This window comes from Penicillium cosmopolitanum (assembly GCF_028827165.1).
Source record: "Penicillium cosmopolitanum strain IBT 29677 chromosome Unknown utg000008l:1.0-4398992.0:1.0-4402845.0, whole genome shotgun sequence".
Taxonomy (NCBI): domain Eukaryota; kingdom Fungi; phylum Ascomycota; class Eurotiomycetes; order Eurotiales; family Aspergillaceae; genus Penicillium; species Penicillium cosmopolitanum.
In genome coordinates this window covers 4,217,885-4,231,611 of record NW_026622678.1, presented here as the reverse complement: position 1 = coordinate 4,231,611, position 13,727 = coordinate 4,217,885, and the positions used below count along the sequence as shown (strand labels likewise).

General features: G+C 47.1%; 4 protein-coding genes across 4 annotated transcripts; all 4 read right to left on the bottom strand.

The window, feature by feature from the left end:
• Positions 1 to 4,122: 4,122 nt before the first annotated feature.
• N7509_008127 (uncharacterized protein) lies at positions 4,123 to 5,574 on the bottom strand (the record flags this gene model as incomplete). Its single annotated transcript, XM_056632764.1, has 2 exons — positions 4,123 to 4,854; positions 4,903 to 5,574. The coding sequence occupies 2 exons, from the start codon at positions 5,572 to 5,574 to the stop codon at positions 4,123 to 4,125; spliced, it is 1,404 nt and encodes a 467-aa protein (XP_056488315.1).
• A 2,600-nt stretch (positions 5,575 to 8,174) lies between these two features.
• On the bottom strand, positions 8,175 to 9,354 carry N7509_008126 (uncharacterized protein; the record flags this gene model as incomplete). The annotated part of the gene is made up of 4 exons (XM_056632763.1): positions 8,175 to 8,351; positions 8,418 to 8,768; positions 8,856 to 9,097; positions 9,186 to 9,354. The coding sequence occupies 4 exons, from the start codon at positions 9,352 to 9,354 to the stop codon at positions 8,175 to 8,177; spliced, it is 939 nt and encodes a 312-aa protein (XP_056488314.1).
• Positions 9,355 to 10,258: 904 nt separating this feature from the next.
• N7509_008125 (uncharacterized protein) lies at positions 10,259 to 10,885 on the bottom strand (the record flags this gene model as incomplete). Its single annotated transcript, XM_056632762.1, has 1 exon — positions 10,259 to 10,885. The coding sequence occupies one exon, from the start codon at positions 10,883 to 10,885 to the stop codon at positions 10,259 to 10,261; it is 627 nt and encodes a 208-aa protein (XP_056488313.1).
• A 347-nt stretch (positions 10,886 to 11,232) lies between these two features.
• On the bottom strand, positions 11,233 to 12,767 carry N7509_008124 (uncharacterized protein; the record flags this gene model as incomplete). The annotated part of the gene is made up of 2 exons (XM_056632761.1): positions 11,233 to 11,931; positions 11,997 to 12,767. The coding sequence occupies 2 exons, from the start codon at positions 12,765 to 12,767 to the stop codon at positions 11,233 to 11,235; spliced, it is 1,470 nt and encodes a 489-aa protein (XP_056488312.1).
• Between the last annotated feature and the right edge of the window lie 960 nt (positions 12,768 to 13,727).

Here is a 13,727-nt window from a genome sequence, read left to right as displayed (position 1 = left end):
TCTCCGAGACTTCTGTCAGATTTCATTTCGTGATATTTCTCATTTTTGTAATAGAGGCCTATTGTGAGAAACAAGTGCATTGAATACGCGATACTAAGTGTGGAGAAGAGAGGAAAACAGTAGGTGAGGCCTCGCAGATAGGCTGCGAGGATCGCACTAGGCCCGAAAAGGGAAGTAGGCCTGATCCAGAGTATTACATTACCCCCTCGCAAAACACGATTCAGCCTCGTTGAATCGGTTTATTGTCGTCAACATGGTCCTCCAGATAGACGTCATTCGCAGCAGCTGCCACCCAGTCTGGTAGTCGAATTGAAGGTCCTGGTTTGTCGGGATACCGTGCGTGATAGTCCATGAGCTTCAGGGGTGCATTCTTGAACGACGTCGCTGCATACCAGTTGTTGTCGTTGCTCCCAGTCTATCTTGCGCGATATTGAAGCTTTCGATAGTACAGTCGTGAGTCTAGTATTTCGTCTACATCTTCTTCTAATTCACCGAGTATCTCAGTCGGGGGAGGTGCATCTGGTATTTGACCTGTTAATGGCGACGAATTTGATGCCTTCCGTAGCTTGTCTGGAGAAAAGACAGGGTGTATTTTTATGCTTGGTGGGAGTTCGATCTCGTAGGCATTGCTAATCTTCTTCAGGATCTTGAATGGACCAACAGCTTTCTCTGCTAGCTTTCGACTAGGCCTATCTATCTTTATATGCTTCGTGGTAATGTATACTAAGTTGTCCTTCTCAAAATCGACTTCTCTGCGCTTCTTGTTCGCGTATCGGCGTTGACGGTCTTGCGCTAAGGCGATCTGCTTCTGTGCTTGGGTCTATATCTCATGTAAGTGTTCGACGAAGGTCTGCGCATCCCGGGCCTCCTCTGAGGCGAGTTCGTCCTTCTAATCGAATGACATCTTAGGTTTGTATCCGCGTTCGATGAAGAATGGCGACTTTCCTGTTGAGGAATTCGGGAGGTATGCAACTGCGAAGTCTACCATCCAGAGGTATTCTGACCAGTCGTCTTGATGGTAATTCACGTAGGGACGCAGCCTCTGTTCTATATACTTGTTTGCTATCTCTGTTTGACTATCAGTTTGAGGGTGGTGTGCGGTTGAAAGCTTTCGTTTAATGCGTAGGACTTTACAGAACGTCTTCCAAAAGTCTGATATAAACTGGGGTCCGCGGTCGGATACGATAGTTTCAGGGGTTTCCGTCCAGCGAAGAACGTTATCGACGAACAAGCGCGCGGCCTGAGGTGCAGTAATCGTCTTGTAGCACGGTATGGAGATAGTCCTTTTGCTGAATCGATCCACGACGACCGTCACATTGTCAAAACCGTGTTTGTCCTTCGGGAGAGAGCAGAAATCGATCGAAATATGCTGCCAGGGTTGCGTCGGGATAGGCAACGGTTGTAACAGCCCAGGAGCTCTGTCCTGCCGCGTCTTTGTTCTCTTGCAAATCTGGCAATTGTCGATATATCGGTGAACATCCGCAGTCTATCCCGGCCAGTAATACCGTGTGCGGAAAAGCTGAGAGAGCTTATCTTCGCCAGGGTGGGCAGTTGAAGGTAACCGATGCATCTCATCTAGCAGACGGGCACGCAAATCCCCATTATCAGGTATAATAAGCTTCCCTTTATGTAATAGCAGACTATCCTCTGTTGTCTATTGTTCTAACTTCCTAACCTGATCCCGGTACTTCTGTAAACTTTTATGTACTCGGTTCGCTTGCTTCGCTTGTTCAACAACTTTACCAGTCAGCGAAGAGATAGATGAAGTTTCGGGGAGTTGCTGTGACTCGTCGGGTACGCTAGCTTGAGGTTCGGCAAGGGAGGTTCGAGTTTCGAAGAGGGAGGGAGGAAGTAGGATATGCTGTTCGGGTTCTCTGGCGGTCATAAGGTCTTTTCGAGAGAGAACGTCAGCTAGTACGTTGTCCTTTCCAGGGCGATACTTAATAAGGAAGCGATAGCCTGCCAGTAACTGCATCCACCGTATTTGTCGTACATTCAGGATTCTCTTAGTTTAAAAGTACTTCAGCGGTTCATGATCTGACAGGATATCGAATTCGTCAGTATTCCTTAGTCCTTCTAGCTCCGGTCGCCACTCCTTGAGTGCATAAACAATAGCGAGGAGTTCCCGGTCGTGGATCTCGTAGTTCTGCTGCGTCTGGTCCATAGTCTTGGAGAAGAACGCGACTGGATGCCAGAATTTGTCAGGGTGTAATTGCGAAAGGACGCCTCCGATTACCCCTATCGAAGCGTCAACCTCCACGCATGTTGGAAGATAGGGATCGTAATGTCGAAGGATTGGTGCTTCTGTCATCCTGCGTTTGAGTGCATCGAATGCTTCCTGACAATCTGTTATCCATCGCCACTGTACTTCCTTCCTTGTCAGATTAAAGAGAGGCTTCGCAAGTCTGCTGTATTACTCCACAAACCGTCTGTAGAAGTTACAGAAGCCAAGGAAAGACTGCACGCTTTTCACCGTCTGCGGCCTCTCCCAGTCAGTAATTGCAGAAACTTTCTCTGGGTCTGGAGACACTCCTTCTGTGCTAACGATGAAACCCAAAAACCTCGTTGACGTTACTTCCCATTCACATTTGTGCAACGCAATCTGCAGTCCGGCCTTTCGGAGACGCTCTAGGACAGCTTTAACATGCTCCTTATGCTCTTCGAGAGACTCGCTGTAGATAAGTATATCGTCTACGTACACTGTAGCGTAGATATCAAGACAGTCTCTCAACGTGTCGTTGATATAGCGCTGAAATGTCGCAGGTCCGTTAGTCACACCGAACGGTATCACTGTGTATTTGAACTGTCCGTATCTTGTTTTGAAGGTTGTTAGGTCCTCTGAGTCTGGATGCATCCTGATCCGATGAAAACCTTGTTGAATGTCCAGTTTTGTAAAGATCACAGCCTTACTCACTCGCTGTAGGAGCTTATCCACCAGTGGTAAGGGGTAACCGTCCCTTTTGGTAATCGCGTTGAGCTTCCTGAAGTCGACACAGAAGCGCAGTCCTCTGCCGGGCTTCTTCGCCATTAGGATAGGTGAAGTAAAGGGTGCTGAACTTGGTATAATGAATCCCTTGGCGAGGTTTTCGTTGATATAATCCCTTGCGGCTTCTAGCTCTTCCTTTGACATCTTGTAAAGAGGGCAGTATCCAGGCGTAAACTTGGTATCTCTAGTGTCGAAGCGACAATCGATATCTCGGTGTTCAGGTAATTCATCAGATCTAGCCTTCGACGCGACATCTGCGTATGCCTTATATTGCTTCGGTATGTAGTCCGGTCCTGAGTGTTGCGTCTTCTCGGAGATGATATGGTCGATTTCATAGATACTGGTGATGAAGATCTCATTTTCTTTCTTCTGCATATATCGGTGGAAGCCTGGGCCCCTAATTGCTGCAATCTCGTTCGCGCTAGATTTCAAACGGTTGTCTGGGGATGGAGAGCGTAATTGAAGCGGTATACTTTCTCCGATAAGTGCTCGAGTCATCTTCCTCGTTGTATCCTCTTCGTATAAGCTATTGTAGCTCCTCTTAAGTCGAGGCTCCTGTTCCTGCCTCTTCATCGCCTTATCGCGGCGATCTGCGTCAGCCTGGTGACTCTCAGACGGAGGAGGTCGTTTTAATATCTGCAAGGGAATCTTCTGTTCAAGTCCCGTCTTGACGATATCTGTCAACGATGGTTTATCAGGTATGATAATCCTCCGGTTCTTATAATCCAGGAGAGCTCCTGTCTCTTCGAACCACAGTCGTCCGATAATTGCTTGGCGATGTCCTAGTCCGGTGATCATAAACTGCGCGCTGACCTGGCGAAAACCTTGGATCGTCAGCGTCAGGTGGGTGATATGGGTGACGGGGTCTGCTGGCCTGCCATCGAATCCGATAAGTGGTATCGGGTCCTGTAGGCGTTCAGCTATCACGCCGAGGGATTTCATGAGGATAAAGGTGTCTGTGTCGATCAAGAGGTATGTATCTGCTCCGGTATCTGCCAACGCTTTGAGGACCACAGCTTTCTGGTTCAGGGAGATTCTTGTATTGAATAGTAAACTATTGCCTGAAACTAGTTTTCGTAGGTCAACTATACGTATGGCAGGGCTAGAGAGGCCTGAGATGGAGACTTGCCCTAGGCCTACTCTTTTGCCGGCTGTTCGCTTTCTATGTCGACAAGACGGGGATCAGGTGAAGCAGCTACAGCAGCAGCAGACATATTTCCAGTAGCAGCAACGGCGAGGGTCTTCTTTTCCGGGCAGTCCTTAGCCATATAGCCTTTTCCTCGACAGTAGAAGCATTGGCCATTCTTGAGAAGGACTGCACGCTCTGCAGGATCTATCTGAGGACGAGGGGAGGTTGAGGGAGAGCCGGTTCCAGTCGTCTTGTTCTTGTCTGTTCCTCCTCGGCCACTGCCACCTCTCGCAGGTGGGGGGTTATCTTTGAAATTAATGTTCAACTGAGTCGCAGTGTCCTGGCATCGGCGTACAAAGTCTTGGAGGGTGAGACTCGGATCGATCATGTATTGGGTCACGCGGTCTTGGAGTCGCCAGACAAGCTTGCGATAGAGTCCTCGCTTGCGGTCTTCAACAGGGATCTCAGCTTCCTCTGCGAGACGAGAGTATTCTGCGATGAAGTCTGCGAACTCCTCTTTCGGTTTCTGCTTCAGTTGTTCGTACTCTTGTCGTGCGTTCTCCTTGCGATTCGGGTCCTCAAAGATCTCTGCCAGATGCTCCAGCATATCCTCTGCATTAGTGTATCGATTAGTCGACGTTCGGTGTAGACGGGGTCCGATGTGCTTCAAGGCACGTCCTTCACATCGAGTCGAGACGTAGTGAATCCGATAATGTGCGGTTGGGAACCAGTCTGCATTCTGAGTAAGTTTGAACTCAATACCGGTCTGCCAGTTTTCCTATCGAACTTCCTTGCCATCCGAGAGCATTAGGGGATCCGGCATCTTAGGTGATCGCTTCTGGTTTCCCTCGATCGTAGGGAGTGGGACATCTGCAGCAGCAGTCGATGTACGAGTACGGGCTCGGTTAGCTTCGACTAGGTTAGCTGCCAGTTTATCACGTTCTGCTCGGAGGCGTCGGATAACGCGTTCATTTTTAGCGACTGCTTTCTCAGACGCGGTCAATTTAGTAATCAGTCGAACCTCGTCGGCTCGGAGGTCATTGAGAGTCTCTTGAAGATGTTCAGCCTTCTTATCGGCAGCTCGGATTCGCTCTCCGGCTTCTTCATCTTGCTCCTCAAGGTCCTTGCGGGCTCGTTCTAGGTCTTCTAGAGCCAGATTAGTCTCGTCTTGGGCCCTGGTCAGTTCCTCTCGGTCAGTAGCCATCTCCTTCTGGTATTTCTTGCGATCTCTGGTCCAGAATTTAAGCTTCTCAAGGATAGCGTTATATGCGAACTTGGGGTCATCCTTCACCCAGATCGCGAGGTCTTTCGCGCTGTGGATCTTGTAGACCTTGTTCTCGTCCTTCTTGTCGTAGAAGACTAGCTGGGGTCGTGATCCACGGGTCACAGGTCGTGAGGGTTCATTCGAGGGACCGGCTTCAGTGGGACCGGCCACGGGTTCTTCTCTAGGTTGAGACATCTCGTCAGTTCAGGAGGTTCAGTCAGTTCGGGGGTTCAAGGTGTTCAAGGTGCTCTCGCTGTCAGCGGTGCTTTTGGAAAGGCATACTTGCTCAGACGAGAGGTGAGAGATGGTGAGTCCTGCTGTCGGTTATGACACGTCGGAATGCGTCGAAATGGCCCAGTCAGGACGAAAAAGGGGTTGAAAAGGCGAAAAGACACTTAGTATCATGTAATAGAGGCCTATTGTGAGAAACAAGTGCATTGAATACGCGATACTAAGTGTGGAGAAGAGAGGAAAACAGTAGGTGAGGCCTCGCAGATAGGCTGCGAGGATCGCACTAGGCCCAAAAGGGAAGTAGGCCTGATCCAGAGTATTACAATTTTACGGAGTTTATATCATACAAAAAATATCTTGTTAATAGAAGAAGGGACTGATATAGACCCTTTTACTACAAATAGCGATCAACTGTAATTTGTATATACGATTATTAAACCTAAATTCGTCTTCTAAAATCTTTAGCCTAGTTTTCAACGATAATATATAAAAGGTGCTTTAAAAGAATTTAGAAGTAACTAAGCTATATTTAAAGCGATAGTCTTTTAGATAAGCTGAGGTTATCTACGGTTTTCTGTAACAATATTTCTACATTCTGCTCGGTATTTACGACTATTAGCACTCTTTGACTAATTATTCCGTAATAAAGACTGTAGGAAGTCTAATAAATTTACTTAGTTATTGTTTACTAATTTTAATTAAGAAGTGTAAATTTCCGTTGTTTAACGTTGATTAAAAGACTCTGGCTGCTGTAAGCCCACCCTTCATTTAACTTATCAAGACCCGGCAAAACTAAAGCCTACCAGATTTACGTTCCTACGATAGCTACTGAAGTATAATAAGCCAAAGAGACTAAATAACTTACTACACTACTTCGGCACCGATACAAGGCGATTACTAAAGTAAATTAATACTCTTATAGGCCGAGCAAATTATAACTAAAATTTAGATGTCAGAAGCTCCTTTACCGTCAAAATTAAACGACCTGGCTAAAGTTAGCTTAGAGATCTTGCGCCTTAAAACTAAAATCAAGACCTTAAAGACCTATTTACAGAATAGTAATAGGTATATTCTTCTCCTGCAGCAATATTTAAAGATACAGCATTAACAAACGCAGAAGTATATCAAGGTACTTAAGGTACGAAACCGAGGGTTAAGGCAGAACGTAAGCTATACTGATCATCCGACTGGTGCTGTACCAAAACTTAATGGTTATTAAATTATGGTAATTTAACAAAATGTTGTGGATGATCGTAGAATTTCTGTGAACCCTAGGACAGCCTCTGTGGTTTAGGCTGTACAGATAAAAGTCATCCCTAATACTCGACGTGCTAGCTGAGCAAGCAAACTGTTGCAGGTCTGCAATATTATAAGAGCCTGAAAGGCTATAAAGCATATAAGAACTATATCAAAGTCACATTTTAATAAATAAGCATATGCATGATTTCGCGGCACAAGAGCAATGTTGGGCCAAAATAAGGATCATTCCAGTAAAGATAACATCGACTACCCTTCTAGGCATATTAGCCACCGGCTGCACTTTAATCATTATGGATTACAACTGATGGCATTGTAGAGTATTGCCTGGACTCAACCCTCTGCCCTATTGAAGCGTGAATACGTTAGTGATCCACTATACACCGAGTCCGAACGGAAATTCAGTATAAATTCTGCAGATATTCGAATGGCTGCACGGAGTACTGGAGGAAAAAAGAAAGAAAGAAAGAAACATGAATTGAAACTCATTGCAATTAGCAACCGAGCATTACGTGTACAACTGCATAATTTTCGAATACGAGTAAGAACACATAGCCATAGGAATGTGGGGTTTATCATAAATTACACCGCAAATTCGGGAGCTATCGGTCGGGGCTAGCGGCTTAGTCGATGGCTGGGTGGGTTTTCAGCTGAATAGGCAGAACAATAATAATAGACACTCGTATTCGTGTTGAAGTTTTTATTCTCGGGGGAGCACAGAGATCAAGTAACATTTCCATCTACACTGATGCTCGAAATTGAATAAAATCAAAATTAGAGCCAGGGCGGGTGATGTTCAGGGCCCGCCGATCAGGGTTGGTTTCAGGTTGTGACGAACTTTCATCGGCAACCGCGATCGGCGGTGGGGAAATTGGGCCCCTGTGTGGGAAGAAAGTGACTATGCTGTACGGCGCCTCCTGGTTGCTACTTCGGTTGAAAGATATCTACAAACTTGAAGTGACGAATACTATGTACTCGCAGAACTGACTCCGAATCTTCACATTTTTGACTCCACTGCTTTCCATACATTTATTTTGAAAGAGAAAACGTTGGGTGCTTGATAACTGTCGCCTTATTTTCACCTTGAGATCATACGCCAGTTTATATTGAAGACGGCTTGTGCTTCAAGAACCTTGGAAGCTTCTCCAGATAGGTATCTTCAAGTTTTTACAACGTGAGATCCGGCGAAACACTCAAGTGCGCCTTGACCAGGCACGAGATTAAATTGCAATAAGACTGTATTATGAGATTGACTGAATGACTAATGCTTGTTTGATCAAAAACACTTTGCTGAGAAATGACCAAGATCACCGGTTTGTTGGAGCTGGTGCCACTTGGCTTTTCTTGGTGGGGCCTGGAGGGCCCTTAAGAGCAGAAATGGGCTTGTCGGTTGTCTTCTCGATTGGCTTCTCGATTGGCTTCTCGATTGGAATAGGTGGGTTCGAACTCTTATCAATGAACGCCTGTCTTGTTTTACTGGTAGTCTAATTGCACGCCATGTTAGTAACACTGAATCCGAGAAAGATCAAAATGGGTCCGTTTTGACTTACAGGCTTCTTAGAAGATTCGGCCTCAGGGATAACATTCACTGTCAACCCTGAAATCCCCGGATTTGTCGGGTTCTTAGTCTCCTGGCCCTTCTCAACAGTGTAGCCCTTCAATTGTGCGATCAGGTCATTCTTAATGGATTCAATATCATCATCAGACAGCTCGTACTCCTTACTCGGTTCGTGACCGAATTGATGTAGCTTATTACCCAAAATCCTAACGCCCCAGGAATTGACCCTCTTTGCTGTCTCCGCGTCGAAGGCGATAGTGCCTACGTTTGGAATATTGATTGCAGGAGTCGCTCCGATGAGATCGCTGACAACTCGCTGAGTTCCATTCTTGACAAAACGTCCCTGTTATTCGTGTCACGTACCAACGTTAGCCACATCACTTCCAATTATCTAGATCAACCACGAATGCGAGCCGCGAAGAGAATATACCTGGGCCGGATTACGGTCAGCCGGGTGGTAAACAATCCACCGGAACGTGGCATCGGTCTTCTTATCCTGCCCGTAGAAGAACTGGGGCGAGATTTTGGTTTCAATCCACTGATCGGACAAATCCGCTGGAACGTTTGCTCCCAAGAAGGACATGATGTGGAGATTCTTCAAACCCGTCCAGCCAGGCGCATTATGATAGAGCCGATCAGCCCATTCACGGGCAATGAAGATGATGGTTGGATCTAAGATATAGTCAGCTCTAAAGAGAACTTGAAGACAGACTCGCCGGTTTTTGAACGAGAAGAGAACGGGTGGATCGTGTTAACTTACAGCCTATATCAAAATCTGTAGTATCTTTGCCTCTGGTGAAGCATGGAGCACAATAGTACTCCTCTTCACGCCAAGTCCATTTGGTTTGATACCAGCCAATAGTCACTGAGTTGGTTGGAGTGGCTGGAAAGGTGATAAAATCGCCAAGCTGTGGGACTGGTAGGACCATCTCGGCAAGAAGAAATTGGTTAAAAGCTGGAAATAAGCAAGGTGAATTAGGTTGATATTCAGCACTTCGGGGCCCAAGTCATGTTTTATAATACTATTCATTTCGCTGATTGCGATATCAACAAGCTTCTCGGTTCGTATAACCAGTGCTCCCCTCAGCTGCTACTTGCTACCTAGGTACTCGGCTCATTCTTCCATTATACCTGGGAGTTTGGCTCCAAGATTTCGAAATCTAGGCCCCTTGAGTTCAAGACACATCTCACTCCACCACACCTTGCGCCATCGATTGCGAGGCATAGTTTGCCCTGATTCTAACACATTATGCTAGCGTATAATCTATTTAGAGCAATCGGAGACACCGGTGGGCTGAACCTTGGCCTTTGCCTTTTCTCGCTTCAAATGGGAGCGTGCTTTTTGCCGAAGGATCACTATGCCCCTGCAATAGTTCCTGACAGACGCACGCCACCCCGGAGCCCCACCCGAGCTACAGTCCGCAGCCCCCAGAATTGAGTATTGTAATGTGATACGTATACGGTAACGTATACCTTACCGTATATTGTAACAGTTGCAAACCACACCGGCGTACATCCCAAAACATAACAGAGAATGGTTTACAAAAATAGGATATGCAGCGAATAGAGAAACGTGCTACATTTGGCAGTATGAGATCTACGCTCCACATGCGACGAAGACAGCCCTGGAGATTGCAAAACCGCTTTACCTAGTTGCGAGATCGCTGTTGCCGTAACCTTGGAAGCCATCTATAATGGATAGCATGGACGTAGAATAAATAAATTCAATTAAAACTTGAATGACTGCCAATCCAGCAAAAGTTTCCAGGGCTATTTCCTGCAATTACATCCATCAATGTAGGCTCACAATTCTCCAGTTTCCCACCACAGCTCCTAAGGCCCCCCGGCAGCATTTCTCTGCTTTACATGTTGCAAGCGGGATCCCTGGCTCAGTTCCCAAGACACTGTAACCCTTCTTACCTGGGAAACTGCCTTCGCAACTGCACCTTGCCCATCGAAGGAGCCATTCCTAAGTATCGTGGCCATGGTTTTGAAATCGGGTGTTTCAGCTTGAAGCGTAGCCATGAGCTCTGCAAATTGGCTTTCGTTGAGCATGGTCGGATTGACGCTATCGGCGTCACATAGCTTGATTTGGTATTTTCCAAGAGACTGTGAGCTTTGGTTAGGACTCCGTTGAGGGGGGGATGAAGGGATACCGGTACTGACTAAACGCTGGATTGTCAAAGTAGTGTTATCGGGAGCCTCCGTGGAAACGTGATAAGCGCTGCTCAGATGTGACTTGCTTTGTTTCTTGACGGATTGCATGAACTTCTTGAGAACTCTGATGGGAACCTGTCCTGCAGTTTTTATCTCTGCTGTCTCCGAGAATCGAGCCATGAGAACCGACTTTAACTGTGCTTGCTTGACGGCGTAATCATCGTCCGACAATATAAGTGAAATAACTCCACAGACATGGGCAGCACCTGCAACTGATATTAAACCTCTGCACACGGAAGACATTGGATATTTATAGAAAGACGTGGCACTCACCAAAGCAGTTACCAATGGCTGTGCCTTTGTTTGGATTGTACCTAGTCCAAGTAGATGGGTTCTCGGTTTCTGACTGGCTTAAAGCGGACTTCACGACGGGAATATCCTCGGCTGGGCCGTAGAGTGTGATCTCTGTTATGGAGGTCAGTTCCAAACTATCTCTCGATTGATCGTGGCACTGGTTGCTTCGAGGCAACTTACTGTTGCTCCAGTCAGATGTCGAGGCAAGTCTATTGTGCTGACAGGATCCGCCGACCAAAATCAATTCCTCAACATTTTGAGGGAAGCATTGATACTCTTCGACATGTACCTAAGAATCAAATATCAGCAAAAACATTGGATTTATTCTTCAGGATACTCACATGGTTATTCGGTGCTGCCACAACCACCTTGATGTCTTTAGTGTGAACAAGATAAGCCAGAGCCCGAGCTAACGGATGATTTTCTTTGGGCGTATCCGCAAAGCCAAAAGGCAAACACATAATTCCGGCACCGGCCTTGATATTGGCTTCCTTGAAGTCAAACTTAGCGATAGCTTCCCATGCAAGCAGAGCTGAGACTTTGCTTAATTTAGGCGTATTGTGCAGCCAAAATTTGGCTCGCCGGGCTAGTCCAAAAGTGTCGCCGGCCATCACGTTCGCCATCATGCTAGCGTGGCTGGCTGGAATGGTTGTTTGGGCACAGTCACCTGCCAAAATTCGATTCGGTTGGATCTGAAAAGGGGCATGAGTAATGAATACAAGATTGGGATTTAGAAGACTCATGTAAAGAGCGATTGAACTTACAAAATCACTGCTGTCAAAGTCTCCCTCGTCAATCAAAAAGATGGCAGTCCTATCTCCATCCTTTTCGGTTCGTGAAACACGATATGGCCACTTTCCATCGGCTTTGAGAGAGGGCTTCCAGTTGGAACCATCCAAAGAGATCCGAGAAGCCCCCCAGTTGGCCGTCTTCATGATAATTGTATCGCCATACATTTCAGCGACCTGGTTCGTGGTCACCGAGCGTACAATATCCTAGTGAGCCATAATCAGACAAAAACGCCATTAGGTTTGTCATATGTGGAACGTAGATTACTCACACTGTCCTTCGAGATTACCTTGATAAGATCTTGAGTGAAGACACCCACGTATCCAGAGATGACGGTGTCCAAATGTGCTTCGATTCCAACACTTGTTTCTCTTGTCTCCGCGCAGAGCTGTTGGATCCGCTGGATATGTTCTGTGATCTCCTCCGAATCAACATTGGGCTGGAGCTCAACAATATATGACGCGATGCCGTCTTCTGTTGGTTCCACGAGCTGGACGCAATTGTAGTTGCGACTTAGAGCCAAATTCGAAGTTGAAATTGTCGCAATTGGAAGTGGCCCCTCGGGGATGGGGTCTCCCGCGATAGAGCTTTCATCTCCAGGAGCAGAACCTTTCTCTTGAGCAGTAGTTTCTGACTCCGTAGCAGCAGGCTTTTCCTCCGTAGCAGTAGGCTCTTCCTCCGTAGCAGTAGGCTCTTCCTCCGTAGCAGCAGGCTCTTCCTCAGTAGCAGCAGGCTTTTCCTCCGTAGCAGTAGGCTCTTCCTCCGTAGCAGTAGGCTCTTCCTCCGTAGCAGCAGGCTCTTCCTCAGTAGCAGCAGGCTTTTCCTCCGTAGCAGTAGGCTCTTCCTCCGTAGCAGCAGGCTCTTCCTCAGTAGCAGCAGGCTCTCCCTCCGTGGTGGAGGTTTCTTCTTCAGTAGAACTAGTATCTTCCCCTGTTGAAGTCGGTTCTTCCTCTGCCACAGAGACCTGTTCATCTGCGGGATTAGGGGAAGGAGTAGCAGAAACCGCAGGCAGTTTCCTACTGCTGAAGCGTCGCTGAGACATTTTCACGATTGGGTGGGTGGTCGTGGATAGTTGGAGATGGCCTAGTTCGACGCCTTTGCGAGAGGGTTGTAGCAAAATTCCAAAACGGTTCTTGCAAGGAGATGGGAATTTTGAAAAGGCAGACGTAAATTGAAATCACCATCTAGCACCAATAAGTTTCATCTACACCCTCTGCACTGCTCTTTCTCAGCTGACTTCCAACCATCGCTTGCCATGACTGCGTACCATCGCATTCTCGGCTGCGAGTTGCTGCATGTGGTTGTCGTCCGCAGGTCTTGCCTTGACAGCCGATAGAGGATGAATGGTCAATGAGATTCAAGCTTTGTAGACATACAACTCCAAGGCACAAAGGACCGTGAGCCCAATCTCAAATCAGAACCCATGTGGGAGTGGGGTTGAAGGCCAGACGAAGGCTTGAACAAGCGAGCGCTCCCTTTGGCAGACCCCAATGGTCAAGGCGCGGGCGCGAACGTCTGGGGTTAGCAATCTGCCGAACTCTTCTCAAGTTTGAGCAAAACAAACCGACGGAGCATTGGCCACGATAGTGGGCCTCGGGAGGTTCGTGTCAATTCCAAATTATTTTAGCGCCGGCCGCCTCGGCCAAGCCGAAAGGTTCCAGAATTGTCAATGGCGGATGGCTGATACCTGCCAAAACACGGGGTATTGGGCCGCCCGATGTATGTATTTGAAATACAACGAATAATTACGGCACTTTGAATTCGTTTCGCGAGGGAATTTTGAACTAGCACGAACAGTGTCTTCAGCAAAGTCTAGCGAAGCGTTAGTGCTTCCGAGAAAGCAAGCCATTAGGTTCGCGGCACGTCCGATATGGTCTTTCAGCGTTGCCAATCGTGTAGCTGAAAGGTTGGGAGATCAAACTGAGGCTTCATTACCGACGATTGAAGGGGAGCATTTCCCCTAGTGAATGTGTCAATATTATTCGGATTGGACTATAAGACG